This window comes from Brassica napus, chromosome C7 (genome assembly GCF_020379485.1).
Source record: "Brassica napus cultivar Da-Ae chromosome C7, Da-Ae, whole genome shotgun sequence".
NCBI lineage: Eukaryota > Viridiplantae > Streptophyta > Magnoliopsida > Brassicales > Brassicaceae > Brassica > Brassica napus.
The window spans coordinates 41,425,610-41,438,541 of NC_063450.1; the positions used below are offsets into that span (position 1 = coordinate 41,425,610).

At 33.3% G+C, this 12,932-nt stretch overlaps 2 protein-coding genes across 3 annotated transcripts; both read left to right on the forward strand.

The window, feature by feature from the left end:
• Nucleotides 1–3,177: 3,177 nt before the first annotated feature.
• Nucleotides 3,178–4,864, forward strand: LOC106348995 (adenylylsulfatase HINT3). Its single transcript, XM_013788856.3, has 7 exons — nt 3,178–3,584; nt 3,666–3,721; nt 3,902–3,959; nt 4,121–4,187; nt 4,353–4,408; nt 4,486–4,539; nt 4,629–4,864. The coding sequence occupies exons 1-7, from the start codon at nt 3,402–3,404 to the stop codon at nt 4,737–4,739; spliced, it is 585 nt and encodes a 194-aa protein (XP_013644310.1). The 5' UTR covers nt 3,178–3,401; the 3' UTR covers nt 4,740–4,864.
• A 2,010-nt stretch (nt 4,865–6,874) lies between these two features.
• LOC106348996 (transcription factor bHLH78) lies at nt 6,875–9,748 on the forward strand. 2 transcript variants are annotated; one of them, XM_013788858.3, is made up of 8 exons: nt 6,875–7,024; nt 7,103–7,898; nt 8,053–8,235; nt 8,368–8,433; nt 8,526–8,594; nt 8,729–8,806; nt 9,056–9,271; nt 9,409–9,748. In XM_013788858.3, the coding sequence occupies exons 2-8, from the start codon at nt 7,140–7,142 to the stop codon at nt 9,511–9,513; spliced, it is 1,476 nt and encodes a 491-aa protein (XP_013644312.2). In that variant the 5' UTR covers nt 6,875–7,024; nt 7,103–7,139; the 3' UTR covers nt 9,514–9,748. The 2 variants fall into 2 exon arrangements, with proteins under 2 accessions (XP_013644312.2, XP_013644313.2); XM_013788859.3 differs by having other exon boundaries at nt 6,902–7,024; nt 7,110–7,898.
• The last annotated feature ends 3,184 nt before the right edge of the window (nt 9,749–12,932 follow it).

Here is a 12,932-nt window from a genome sequence, read left to right on the forward strand (position 1 = left end):
AATCTTAATGCTTCAACGTCAACGTTAACGCGAAAGTGGAGCAACGTCGACCACTTGTCTCTTTGTAAAAAGTCTCCACGCCTTATAAACAAACATCCCTACCATTGAGGGACCATGATCTTTTATAATGGCCATTTTCTAACTTTTTTATGGTGAGATGAAGTTGAGCTCTTGTGCATTGATAAGAACCTGTAAACGTGGAAACGTGATGAATCTGAACGAGGAACGATGCTTCTATATATCTATTTGGATCCAATTTAAACTGTTTGGTTCATAATAATTTGATGTTCATCTTTAGCAAAATATTTTAAGAGCTTCTCTTTCTAAGAGCATGATTATTGGAGGTTTTTAAAGTGAAATTCTTATCGGAATATAAGAACCCGTCTTTTAACTTTTAACTAAAAAAGTAAAAAATCGGCTCTTAAAACTCTTATTTAAGAACTTGTTCTTAATTTTTTTAGTTAAAAGTTAAGAGACGAGTTCTTATATTCCGATAAGAACCCCACCCTACACCCCATACTAAGAACTCCGGGTTAATCATGCTCTAAAAACCCCCAATAATCATGCTCATAGGTTTGTAAATGACCAACTTCTGTATTCAACATCGGATTTATTACACTCGAATTTGTATAACTATAATAAATAGTACATCATCATTACAAGTTTTACAAGGAGCACAATACATAATAAAGCAGGAAGAATGTACTCTATTCGACAAGAAGTGTGCAGAGACCCCAAATTGACAGAGAATGTTTGTTTTAAGGTTTGCTAATTGCAATGTATGGTTTGGTCATATCGTTTCCAATACAGTAGGTTTAATCATTTCTACCAAGTTCCTTATTTTTGGAATCAATTATATTCTATATAATCTAGTTTTGTATTTGCACTTCCCATAACTCTACAACGTTTTTTTTAGTTCGATATATCTATTTTAGGGGTGGCCACTTCTGTTATTTTCTCGGTTGGTTCGGTTTGGTTTGGTTAGTTCAGTTCTAGTATTTTTCCAACTGAAGTAAACCATAGTTTGTTTGATTCGGTTTGTGTTCTGTTCAGTTTGTATTCAGTTCGGTTTGTATTTGGTTTGATTTGTTTTTTTGTATCGGTTTAATTAGGTTATTCTTAGTTTAATTTGTCTAAGAAAAATTATGTTTTAAAACATAAATTATGTAAACATAAACTATGTGAACTAAATTCAATATAAAACTGAAACAAAAACATTTAAAAAGATTACAAAATTATATAAGAATTAAAACAAATGAAAGTTAAATAAAGTATAAAAAAACCAACATCATTAATAATGTTTCTTATATCATTAAATAGTCTGCAGTAAATCATCTTTAATGTGATATCATCAAAAAATCTGCAACAAATCAATAACTATTATATATTTCATACACAAACTATACGTGTATATATTTATATCTTTACTACTTTCAACCCATGATTCCATTATCATAAACCTAGTATATTCTTTTCACATGAAGTTATTTAGAACTGACACCACAAAAAAGATCTGGACGTAAGAAAAATATGCAGGAAAGAGACGCTATGGAGAACAACTTTTGTGAAGTGATTTTGCGAAGTGATTTTGCCACATGTCTTTTCTACAATCAATTTAACAAAACAAATATGACATGGCTACTGAAATTGATGACATATCTTATAGCTTAATATGACATGGACAATTGCATTTAATGTTAATTTATATTTCTGATAAACATTTTAAAATATGGTAATAACTCATATATTACATTTAATGTCAATTTATATTTTTGAAATTTTTATTAGAATATGGGAATAACTCATAAATCATCATTAAAATAAATATATTCAAATATGGCATTATAATATTCGAAATATAATTTAATTATATATTTTTAAATTATACAATTTTATTACTAAAATTTTCAAAAATGTATACAATTTTTTTAGAAAATTATAAAAATTTAATCATAAAATCATTATTTTCTTATATATCTACAAATTTTATAAATATTGTTTAATTTTAATTTTTGGTAATTATGCAATTTTTACAAATTTATTTAATATATTTAATTAAAATAAATAGATAGAAAAATCTATCTAAGATTATAATTTCAAATATATACATGCATATTCTTAAATATATTTTTTATGTTTAATTAAATCAAATTTATATTAAAATATTGATACGAAAAAGAAAATTTACAATATTAATAAAAATTTATTTTAAAATATAATTTATATTTATCTGTTAAAAAATATTTTAAAGTTTTACATATATAAGAATATAAGAATACATACTTTTCTATTTTTCTGTAAATCAAATATTTTGATGATTACATATTAGGTTAGAAGAATATATGGTAATGAATGAAAAATAGAAAATATGTGGGTTTAGTATTAGAATTTTATTATATTAGTATTACTAATATTTTTAATTTAAATAATTACAAAAACATATCGATTTTTTGGTTCGGTTCAGTTTAAAACCGAACCAAACCGAACAATTCGGGTTGGGAAAATCTTCAACCAAATGGTTTGATAATATATTTTTTTTTGGTTTGTAACGATTTCGGTTCGGTTGGTTTGGTTTGACTCAGTTTGGTTCGGGCTTTTTACACCCTATTCCATTCCATGTTAAGATAGGGTGAATCATTTCTCGATAGATCACTAATTATTTTACTATTCCAGATTAAATATAAAACCGAACCAAACCGAACCATTCGGGTTGGGAAAATCTTCAACCAAATAGTTTGATAATATATTTGTTTTGGTTTGTAACGATTTTGGTTTGGTTGGTTCGGTTTGACTCGGTTTGGTTCAGGCTTTTTACACCCTATTCCATGGAAATTCCATGTTAAGATATGGTGAATCACTTCTCGATAGATCACTAATTATTTTACTATTACAGATTAAATATATTTAACACCTAAATATATTTTAAATAAATAATAAAAAAATAAATGTATTTTGATAACTTAAATAACCAAATCAAAATTTTAATCATTTACAAATATACTATCATACCATCAGTAAAGCTCTTGTAGACATATGGACTTTTGGGCCTAGAGAGAGTTCAGAGGAGTCAAACTCTGATGCCCAACATCATCATGGGTCATATACAAACAAACCCATTATTGATGTTTGGAGATGGGCCATCAACAAATCTCCCAAATCATATTTGGAGATTAATCTGATTATTAACGGAATAAAACAGAAGACAGACAGACAGAACAGAGAGAGAGAGTCATCAATCACATGGAAGGTTGTGGATAAAACAAAACAGCAACTCTCCCTCCCTCCATACACGACGACCCACACCCACACACACTCTCCTCTCAATCTTCTTCACTCACTGTGTTCTATATCAGAAGAATCGTATTCTTCAAATTAAAAAAAAAAAAAAGTCATCTATTTTCATGGAAGCTAGAAGACTCGCGATCCTCTGTTCTCATCTCAACCCAGCTGGTCCTAACCCGCCCCGAGACTCGATTCTCAGGGTTTCCGATTGTAGCTCCGGCGAAGTCAAGGCGGAATCATCTACTCTCCAAAACGACTGCGTTTTCTGCAAGATTGTCCGTGGCGATTCTCCATGTCTCAAGGTCTAAACTTTCTGTTTTCTTTCCAGTTCCTTACACATAGCAGAACTAACAAAAGCCTCTCTTTTTTTTGGGGGGAAGCAGTTGTACGAGGATGATATGTGTTTGTGTATTTTGGACACGAGTCCTCTTATCCATGGGTAATCAAAATCTCATTCTACTCTTACCTTCTTGTGAGAAGAGTTTTGACTATTTAGTACTAAGACTATGCTTAAGCCCTCGAATTTTTGATTAGTGGATTGCATTATGAATATGCTTTTTTGCTTTATTGAATTCTAAAAGCTATCAACTTTTTTTTAATAATCTGTGGCATGTTTCAGGCACTCACTTATCATTCCAAAGTTACATTATCCAACTTTAGAGGAAACACCTCCCTCAGTAAGTTCCTCTTTCTTTCTTTCTGTTTTTTTTTTTTTTGCTCAAGGTTTTTGCTTTTTTTTAATATCTGCTTTGTTGGGAAATTTTTATTTACATCAGAAAGTATGTATATGCGAGTGTATAAGATATTTGATTAAAGGTCTCCTCCAAGGAGCATGCAGGTAGTTGCTGCCATGTGTTCTAAAGTGCCTCTTATCAGTAACGCCATCGTCAAAGCTACAGACAGTGGTATGTTCTGTCTAATCTTCCAAAACATTCTGCATTTGGTTTAGCCACTTGTTGTTCTCATGTTCTTATGTATTCTTGCTATACGTTCGGGAATCTTTGAACATCTTAAGGTAGATTCGTCAATTAACCAAGATTCTGATTCTCGTTTGGTTACTGTTTCATCAGATTCATTTAACTTGTTGGTTAACAACGGAGCAGCAGCTGGACAAGTCATATTTCACGTAAGCAACATACTTACATTTCTCTTAATACCTGAGGAGTGAAGTTTTTGTTAAAACACTTCTCTTTCTTTTTGCAGACACACATTCACATAATCCCGCGTAAAGAACGTGACTGTTTATGGACTTCTGAGGTACAAAACATGATCGAATCATCGAAACACTAGATTATGATAGGCTTTTATGAAAGTTGTCTGATTTGTTGGTGTTTTTTTTATAACAGAGCTTGCATAGACACACACTGAAACTGGACAAGGAAGCATCTGAATTGGCGTCTCGTGTTCGAGAACAACTGTGCAGACTTCCTGAAGAACAATTGGATCAGCCCTCATAAGTCCCCTTTTCAAGAGACATGTTGTTGTGAACTTTACAATTAGAATGTGCCAACACAAAAAAGTATATTCTGTATAGTTCATATTCAGCATCATCTTCATTTTATATAATACGTTCTTCAGTCTGTTTGGTTAGTTTATCAGGATTCAAGCATAGAGGTACGTATAAAAGGTCATTAAGTAAAAAAAACAATCACGCAATAAAGAGTGTGTACACAAACCTTATCCAGTACAATTTTCAAAACTGTACTTCACCAAACCTACTTCTCCCAAAGTTTTGTCAACATGAGTCGTTAGGCAAATGTTACATCATTGTGTTTCCTAGATGTTAACCAATTGCATTCATACATGTACTGTACATGCATATCCATTTTATCCACAATTAATGTCGTAAAATAACAAATATATATTATTTTAGTTTCTTTATCTTACTTGTACTTCTTGTTAACTTATAACCTATAAGACTATGAATGTTAGCGGCTGATCTATCTGTAACCAGCACTGCACAAATGAAGTCTACGCGTTGAAAGGGTTTTTACAGGCTGCGGAACAAGAGATTGCTATTATAGGTTAGATGTATTGGGCCTATAAATGTTCAAAGCCCAAATATAAACAAAACTAGGTGACACAAGACGTATATTTAGAGTCAAGAGTCGAACTCAAGAATTCACTAGAGAGCCATGCAGACGAAGCTCACGTCACCTCATCAAATAATTTTTTATCATATAAGAGTCCAAGATTTCTACTCAATCTTTTATTGTTATTGATGCAGTAAAGAGAGATAATGTTTTTTAGTCTTTTTATTATTAAAATAATCTATAAGCAGTTAAATACTAGGTCGGTCTCATAACTTAACCCGACCAAATCCGAGAAGGCTGTGGAATTTAATGCCATTATTTACCAAGCGGCGGCATGAACTCTGCTCGTTCAACTTGATTTTCTTACATCGCAATATATTTTTTTGTCTCCTTCCCCTCCCCCACCCCCACTTGTTGAGCCCAATGATTGTTTGATTGGTATATGTTAAATCAGGACCGGCTCAGTCCTATCTTAAGCTCTGAAGCAAAAAAAAATTAATTTCTAAACTATTATTTTTCTTTAAAAAATCTGATAAATATATATTTTTTTTCAAAATACCAGAAGTATTTTTGAAAATAAATCTATGGAAATAAAAAAAATACTTTCATATAAAAAAAATTTAGACCTCTTTTTTATTTTTAATATAAAAATAATGTATTTTTTAAAAAATCGGATCTTTATCTATTAAGAAATAGAAGGACAATGGATTGGGCTCGGGATGATCGTACCGCTCGCCCCCTTATCTCAACCGGCCCTGTGTTAAATCTTGGTTTCTTTTAGAAAAAGAGAAGCTAAACTTACCAATAAAACAATGTATCAAAGCACAAATTGGTGATCAGCCATTTCCAGCAAAAAAAGAACGACAGAAATGTTGGATGAAGTTCAAAAGAGAATAGGAAATTGAAAGTCAAGTAAACAGGCATATTCGAAGATTCCAGATGTCAAGGAGAGCCTGAAAGAAATAATTAAGAGGTCTGAAAGAACACATCGGAGCGTAAAATACAACCAAGTCTATCAGAGATTGTTACAAGAGTTGTATCAGTTAATATCCAATGAATTAGCCATTGATGGATATTTCTCCCAATATATAAATTGGAGAATATCTAATCAATAAGAGATGCTTAATTAGTATTGTTCCTTCAGACAAAAAAAAAAACGAACGAGACCGTCCGTGCTTGTGAACAATATAGAAAACACGTTTTAAAGAGAGCTTCACCAAGGCAAAGGACAAATCTTAAGGCAAAGAGAATCTTTACCAGAACCAGAAGAGATCAACGACACGACCCACCTTTGGTCGGAAGGAACCGACAGAGAAGAAAACGGTGAAGAATACGAAAATAAATAGTCACCTCCCAAACCCCTTATAGTAGACTTTCTTCAGTTGGCATTTTCAGTAGTTATTTTCTAGACGTTCATGTAGAATTCTACGTCGATATTTGTAAAACAATTTACATATTTATTAGCAATATCGCTCAACGTCAAAGGCCCGGCAACAACTCCTAATCTCCGGACGTTACGGTGCAGCACACAAATTGATATTGATTTACTATTTTTTTAAAATTAAATGATTATAGATAAAAACATAATTAATTGTTTAATCTTTGAACTATACAATACAACTATATAAACCCCGTTAACACCACTTGAGCATCTCCCTACCATTTACGCTCTTTCTTCTCCTCCGGCACACTCCAAACCTCATCTTGATGTGAACGTCTTGACTATTATATTACGTGGTTTAGTATCTGTTATTGTTTTCTGCATAACTTTTAGTATCTTATAATAGAATTTAGATCTCTGGTGTTTGATAAGAAACTGCGAGAATGGACAACGAGCTGTTTATGAACACAGAGCTTCCTCCACCGTCAGAGATGGCGATGCATTTTGAACAACCGTCTTCATCATCTGCGATGCTTAACTGGGCCTTGATGGATCCGAATCTCGCTCGGAACTCGCCGCCTCAGGATTGCTTCATGTGGGAAAAGTCAACGGAACAACAACAGCAGAGCATCTTCGACTCTGCTCTGAGCTCACTCGTCTCCTCGCCGACGCCGTCGAACTCAAACTTCTCCGGCGGAGGCGGCGACGGGTTCATTATCAGAGAACTCATCGGAAAGCTTGGTAACATCGGGAACACCTCCGGCGACATCTGCGGAGCTCCGATGAACGGGAACGTTTCTCACTCCGCCTCGTGCTACGCGACTCCGATGAGCTCGCCGCCGCCGATGATGAACAGAACGGCGCCGTTGACGGAATTCTCGGGTGATCCGGGGTTTGCGGAGAGGGCGGCGAAGTTCTCTTGCTTCGGTAGCCGGAGTTTTAACGGGAGAACTAACTCCGGCATCCCCGTTAACAACGGCAAGATCGTGAACTCCGGGAAACTGACACGTGTCTCCAGCACGCCGGCTCTCAAGGCCCTTGCTTCTCCGGAGTTCGCGTCTGCCTCTAGGCCGATGATCCCCGCCGGCGATTCACCTCCGAAACTCCCCGGAGAATTTTCCCGGAAGAGAAAATCCGTTTCCAAAGGGAAATCTAAGGAAAACCCTCTTCCCGCCGCTTCGCCGTCGCCCAGTTTCTCAAAGGTAAATCAATTTTCCCACGCAAAGTTACTATTTTTCTTTAGATTTTCCCGCAAAGTTTTGTACTTTTAACGTTTTTTCGAATAACCCAGTTCTCTGAAAAGTCATGCTTTTACATAAAAGTAATTAACTTTATGAATAATGTTCAATTTCTCAGACGGCGGAAAGGAAAGAAGTTTCAGAAGAAAAGGGAGGGAAAAGAAGAAGAGAGGACGAAGGAGACGAAGAAGAAGGGGACAAAGGTACTAATGACACAAAGCCACCTGAGCCTCCTAAAGATTACATCCATGTTCGTGCTCGGCGAGGCCAAGCCACCGACAGTCACAGTCTCGCCGAAAGAGTAATTCTCTTTTACTTTGACCATTTTCTTTGTTTTTCAGTAATTAAGATTTAAATTAAATTAGCTATGCTAATTTATGGTTTAGTATGAGATTAGAAATTGGTCTGATTAGTGTTTTATTCGTGAGTTTAGGTTCGGAGGGAGAAAATTGGTGAAAGGATGAAGCTGCTTCAAGATCTTGTGCCTGGGTGCAATAAGGTAAAAGAAATTTTAATTTCGGATATGATTGTTGATTAGCATAATTAGGGTGATTAATGTATTTTCTTCTTCTTTTGTTTATACGATGAAAGGTTACTGGAAAGGCACTGATGCTGGACGAAATTATAAACTATGTACAATCATTGCAAAGACAAGTTGAGGTATTATTATTAAAGTATTTTGTTAAAGTATTTTGTTTTCTTCATCTAAATCTAATTAATTGTTTCATTAATCACCGAATATTAACTATTTTGCAATTAATCTCTCTAATATTTTTTGTTTTAATAATTGGCAGTTCTTGTCAATGAAGTTATCATCAGTGAACGACACCAGGCTGGAATTTAACGTGGACGCTCTTGTGTCAAAGGATGCTGTAAGTCACCTTAAACATTAACATCAATTAACAACCATTAATTATTATCATTTGAAATTGATAGTTATCATTTTTAGTAGTACTTTTTTGTCGTTGTGTTAACAATACCTTTTTTCATTCGGCCCATTAGCATTAATCCTAATTACTTTTCGTTAACTTTTTAAAATTTCTTTTAGAAAGGAACTTTTCTTTTTTTTTCTTTCATTAAAAATACAATCTCATATTTTTATAAATTTTGAATTTCTTCAGATGATCTCATCAAGCGGCAGCCGGGTGCATGAATCAGGACTCCGATTAGAGTCTCTAAGTCATCATAATTATAATAATAATTCACAGTTACATACCAATGTTTCTTCCAATAACATGATGCTCCATTCTCCTATGAAATCACTGGAACCCTCCGCCTTAGCCAGAGGCTTCACCCATTTACCAACACTCACCCAATTCACTGACACAATTTCTCAGGTTTCTAAATTATTCTTCAACTTTTGTTCTTTTTTTTTTTTTTTTTTCTGATCAAAGCTTTAACTTTTCTTCTTTTGTTCCATTTTAATATAGTAAGATGGTTCTAACATATCTTTTTGTCGTGTGTTTGTTTTCAGTACCAAATGTTTAGCGAAGAAGATTTACAAAGTATTGTAGGGATGGGAGTGGCACATAACCCCAACCATGAATCTCAATCTCAAAACATGAAAATTGAGCTTTGATCAACCAGTTTATTTTCAAGGTCTCAAGGAAGATAATAAGAAGAAAAAAGATTGGTGGGTGTACATAACCATTCCAATCTCTGTGATTTATTCATATACTCATCAGCATCATCATATATATACACATTTATGAAAGTAACATATTTTTACTTTTATCTTACTTTACCCTTCTTAATCAAATTATGTAATTTTCTGTTCATCATTAGGGTTCAATTGTATTGTTTATCTTTGGATTCTTTTTGCTTTTCTGATTTGATATCATTGTAAGTTCATAATCTTCCACCACAATCCAAGATAATTAATCTAAACAAAAAAACTATTTTATATTTTAGAGTTAAGTGAACGGCGATACTAACCCTAACTTGGATCCTATGCAAAAGTATTCCACATAATTATACTTTTTTGGTAGATTGAAATCAAGTTTACAAGAAATAGTATGTGATTATGTCCAAGTCTAGTTCTTTTACATCATACACTTTACGAAAAAGAACTTTCCGACAAATATCATGAAGCAAAAGTTATATTTTGCATGATTAATCAATTCGTAATAATGGACTGTAATCTGATAAACTTGATTAAGATGATTATTATCCTATCCTTAATTTCATACTTTTTATCTCTAAATTGGTCGACATCACTTTCATTCCTAGATTCTTGTTGATTTGATATTTGGTAATGTTAACCAGCTGTGTGCGGTGTTATGTCTTTATCTCTGGAGATAACTGTCTATGAAGTGGAGGATTGATTTGAAAAACACATTTATAATGGGGTTTTAATTGTTAGTTATGGAAATTAAATGGACCGATTGTGATTTTTAGGTGTATGTGTCTATTGAGAAAACGCAGAAGCTTCTCTTCCGCTCTTGTTTTCTTTTACCGGTGAAATCCTATAAACAATAAAGAATTCGATCAGCTAAATATACTTCTCTTATCAATAATTACGTTAATTACTCTAGTAGTAGCTCAATATTATGTAAGTTTTATTAAAATTCATTATCAGATATATAAACAATATTCCAGAAGGCGTTAGGTACTAATAAGACTAGACATCTAATCTCTATTGATTGATCAACGACGTACATGTTCCATTTTCAGGAAAATGGTGGTTGATAGTTTGAGTATTACACAATCTTGCCTTGTAAGTTGATGTGATTTCAACCAAACGTAGTTGGTTTATAAGAAAATTAACTCTTTGGTATATTTTTAATCGCACAAAACGAGTAAGTAAAACAAGATTTTACACAAGTGTATTATAGTGTGTGTTTTCTTCACAATTTTGACGCGTGAAAGCTGGATAGATAAACACATTCATTCAATAACCAACAATTAATCATCTACAATGTAATAATAAAACAATTATACGTATAATCGTGTCTGTTATATACGACGATTAACTGATGAATTCTTAGTGTGAAAGGGAATTAAAAAAATCAGCAATCACATGGGCATGTATGGACTCTGATTCGTGGAATTAGCTCAAGGAATAATGATAATGGATTAAATTAATCACCAACTACTTTCATTATCATAATTGAGAAGTTGTTAATAAAAATCTCTAAAGTAAGTTAATAATCCTTTCTGCTTTTATTGGTCTTCAGTTGCAGCTTTAATTTTACATATAAAAAATTACGGATTGAATTATTGAACATATATAGGAATAGGTTAGGGTGAATTAATTTGTTTAATTTACTAATGCTTTAATATATTGTATTTGAAAGCTAGAAAAAAAAAGAAAGAAGAAGATGCTTTGAATGTGGGTGGTCTATATATTCTATAGTATTGGTATTATTGAAGAGTAGTTGCATCTCACTCGGAACTTTAACGACATTAAAAACTTGTTCGGAGTAATGACAATGTTCATGTGACATGCACTTTTTTTTTATCCCTGAAATGTTGCATAGTGGCAAATCACTTAATGTTATGTTATGTCGACCAAAGGCCTATTCTTTCTTTGTTTGAACATATCTCAAATGGCCTATACATTATTATGGTTATGGTCCATTCATCTTTTTGTGTGTAAATACCTTAAATTTTAAACCAATTTTTTTTAACAAAAATTATATAGATAATTAACTAGCAGCGAAAAGAAACAAAAACTAAAACAACACAAGAGAAACGAGAAGAAGAATTCAATGAAACACATAAAATACGAGCTAACTAATTAGAGAAGAAACAAGAACTTGACCAAGAGTTAAACATTACTGCATGAAAAGGATATATAAAATATGAGACCATGCTGAATAAAAATTTGCTTACCCAAAGTGTTACTCCAGTTGATTGACACAATTCCAGGGCAGTTTTGCAAAAACATTGTACGTTATTTTCTAAAGATCTTGGAAAACAAAACGTAAATAGTTTTTATGGTTGGATTTGTACACTATTTTTATAGTCAATTAATCACCATAAAGCTAGGTCAAACTATCACATAAGTATGTTTTAATCAACGAAAGGTTATATAAATTTCTAAGAGTTTCATAGTCAAATTGATCGATATCCGATAGTATGTTCCTCTTAAAATACACTGTGGTGGGCGATATGTAATTTAATAGCTTTTTTTTCCCAAGACACATAACTTAGTGGAACCACAGATTGTGCCACGGCACTTCCTCGATTGCTATCTAGAAATGAATATCAAACCAGTGGACGTTTCCCTTGCATTCGTATATTTCTATTTTCAGGTTCATGCATCTACAGATACATGTTGCATGTATACGACGAAATTTATAGTCTAGCCAGATTGTTTTGATTGATTTAGATGGGGGTTGTTACCGACTTAAGTTTGAATTTCGTTGCAGATTATTTATAAAACTGGCATACTGTACTATAGAGTTACGTATACAAATATTTACCTAACTTTTGAAAAAAATACAACAAATGAAACTAGTAGCATAGAAATGGTTTAAGTGATACAACAAAAACCCTACTAGTTAGCTTCATTCTAGGGCTTCTGTTAATCTAGTTATAGGTCGATGTAAGCACCATAATATCTAGGAGTTTTTTTTTTTTAATAAACCCTATCGGCTGATCCGGTCGGTCCCGGGAGGAACACACTTAGTGCTACAGAGTGGACTACCCTGAAAACGTACCATAGTGTCTGACCCTACGGGTTACTTTCTTGACAATTCTCAAAGCCCATCTAAATATTACTTTCGTTTGCCAGAGGTTGGTCCAACAAACATCGAAAGATCTTCATCTGATTCAGGACTAAGCGAGCTAATTAACAAGTTAGGAACGTGAAGTAAGGAGGCGGTAGCCGCGGTACCAGAAGGAACCGGCACTAGCATTGTTACTGTTGGCAGCTTTGTTAAGAAGCTTATGTCAGCTCAAGGGGGCACACTTCTACTTCCTCTTCTTCCAAGGAGTGACTTCCGTTGCGGGGAACAAGCCAGTTCAGTTTTCTAAACTCTCCGGAAAGCTTAA

Coding starts and splice junctions, on each gene's coding strand:
- LOC106348995 (XM_013788856.3), top strand. CDS start 3,402: ATGGAAGCTAGAAGACTCGCGATCCTCTGTTCTCATCTCAACCCAGCT. Junction 3,722..3,901: donor ACGAGTCCTCTTATCCATGG/GTAATCAAAATC, acceptor GGCATGTTTCAG/GCACTCACTTATCATTCCAA. Junction 4,409..4,485: donor CTGGACAAGTCATATTTCAC/GTAAGCAACATA, acceptor TTCTTTTTGCAG/ACACACATTCACATAATCCC.
- LOC106348996 (XM_013788858.3), top strand. CDS start 7,140: ATGGACAACGAGCTGTTTATGAACACAGAGCTTCCTCCACCGTCAGAG. Junction 7,899..8,052: donor CGTCGCCCAGTTTCTCAAAG/GTAAATCAATTT, acceptor TCAATTTCTCAG/ACGGCGGAAAGGAAAGAAGT. Junction 8,807..9,055: donor CTCTTGTGTCAAAGGATGCT/GTAAGTCACCTT, acceptor GAATTTCTTCAG/ATGATCTCATCAAGCGGCAG.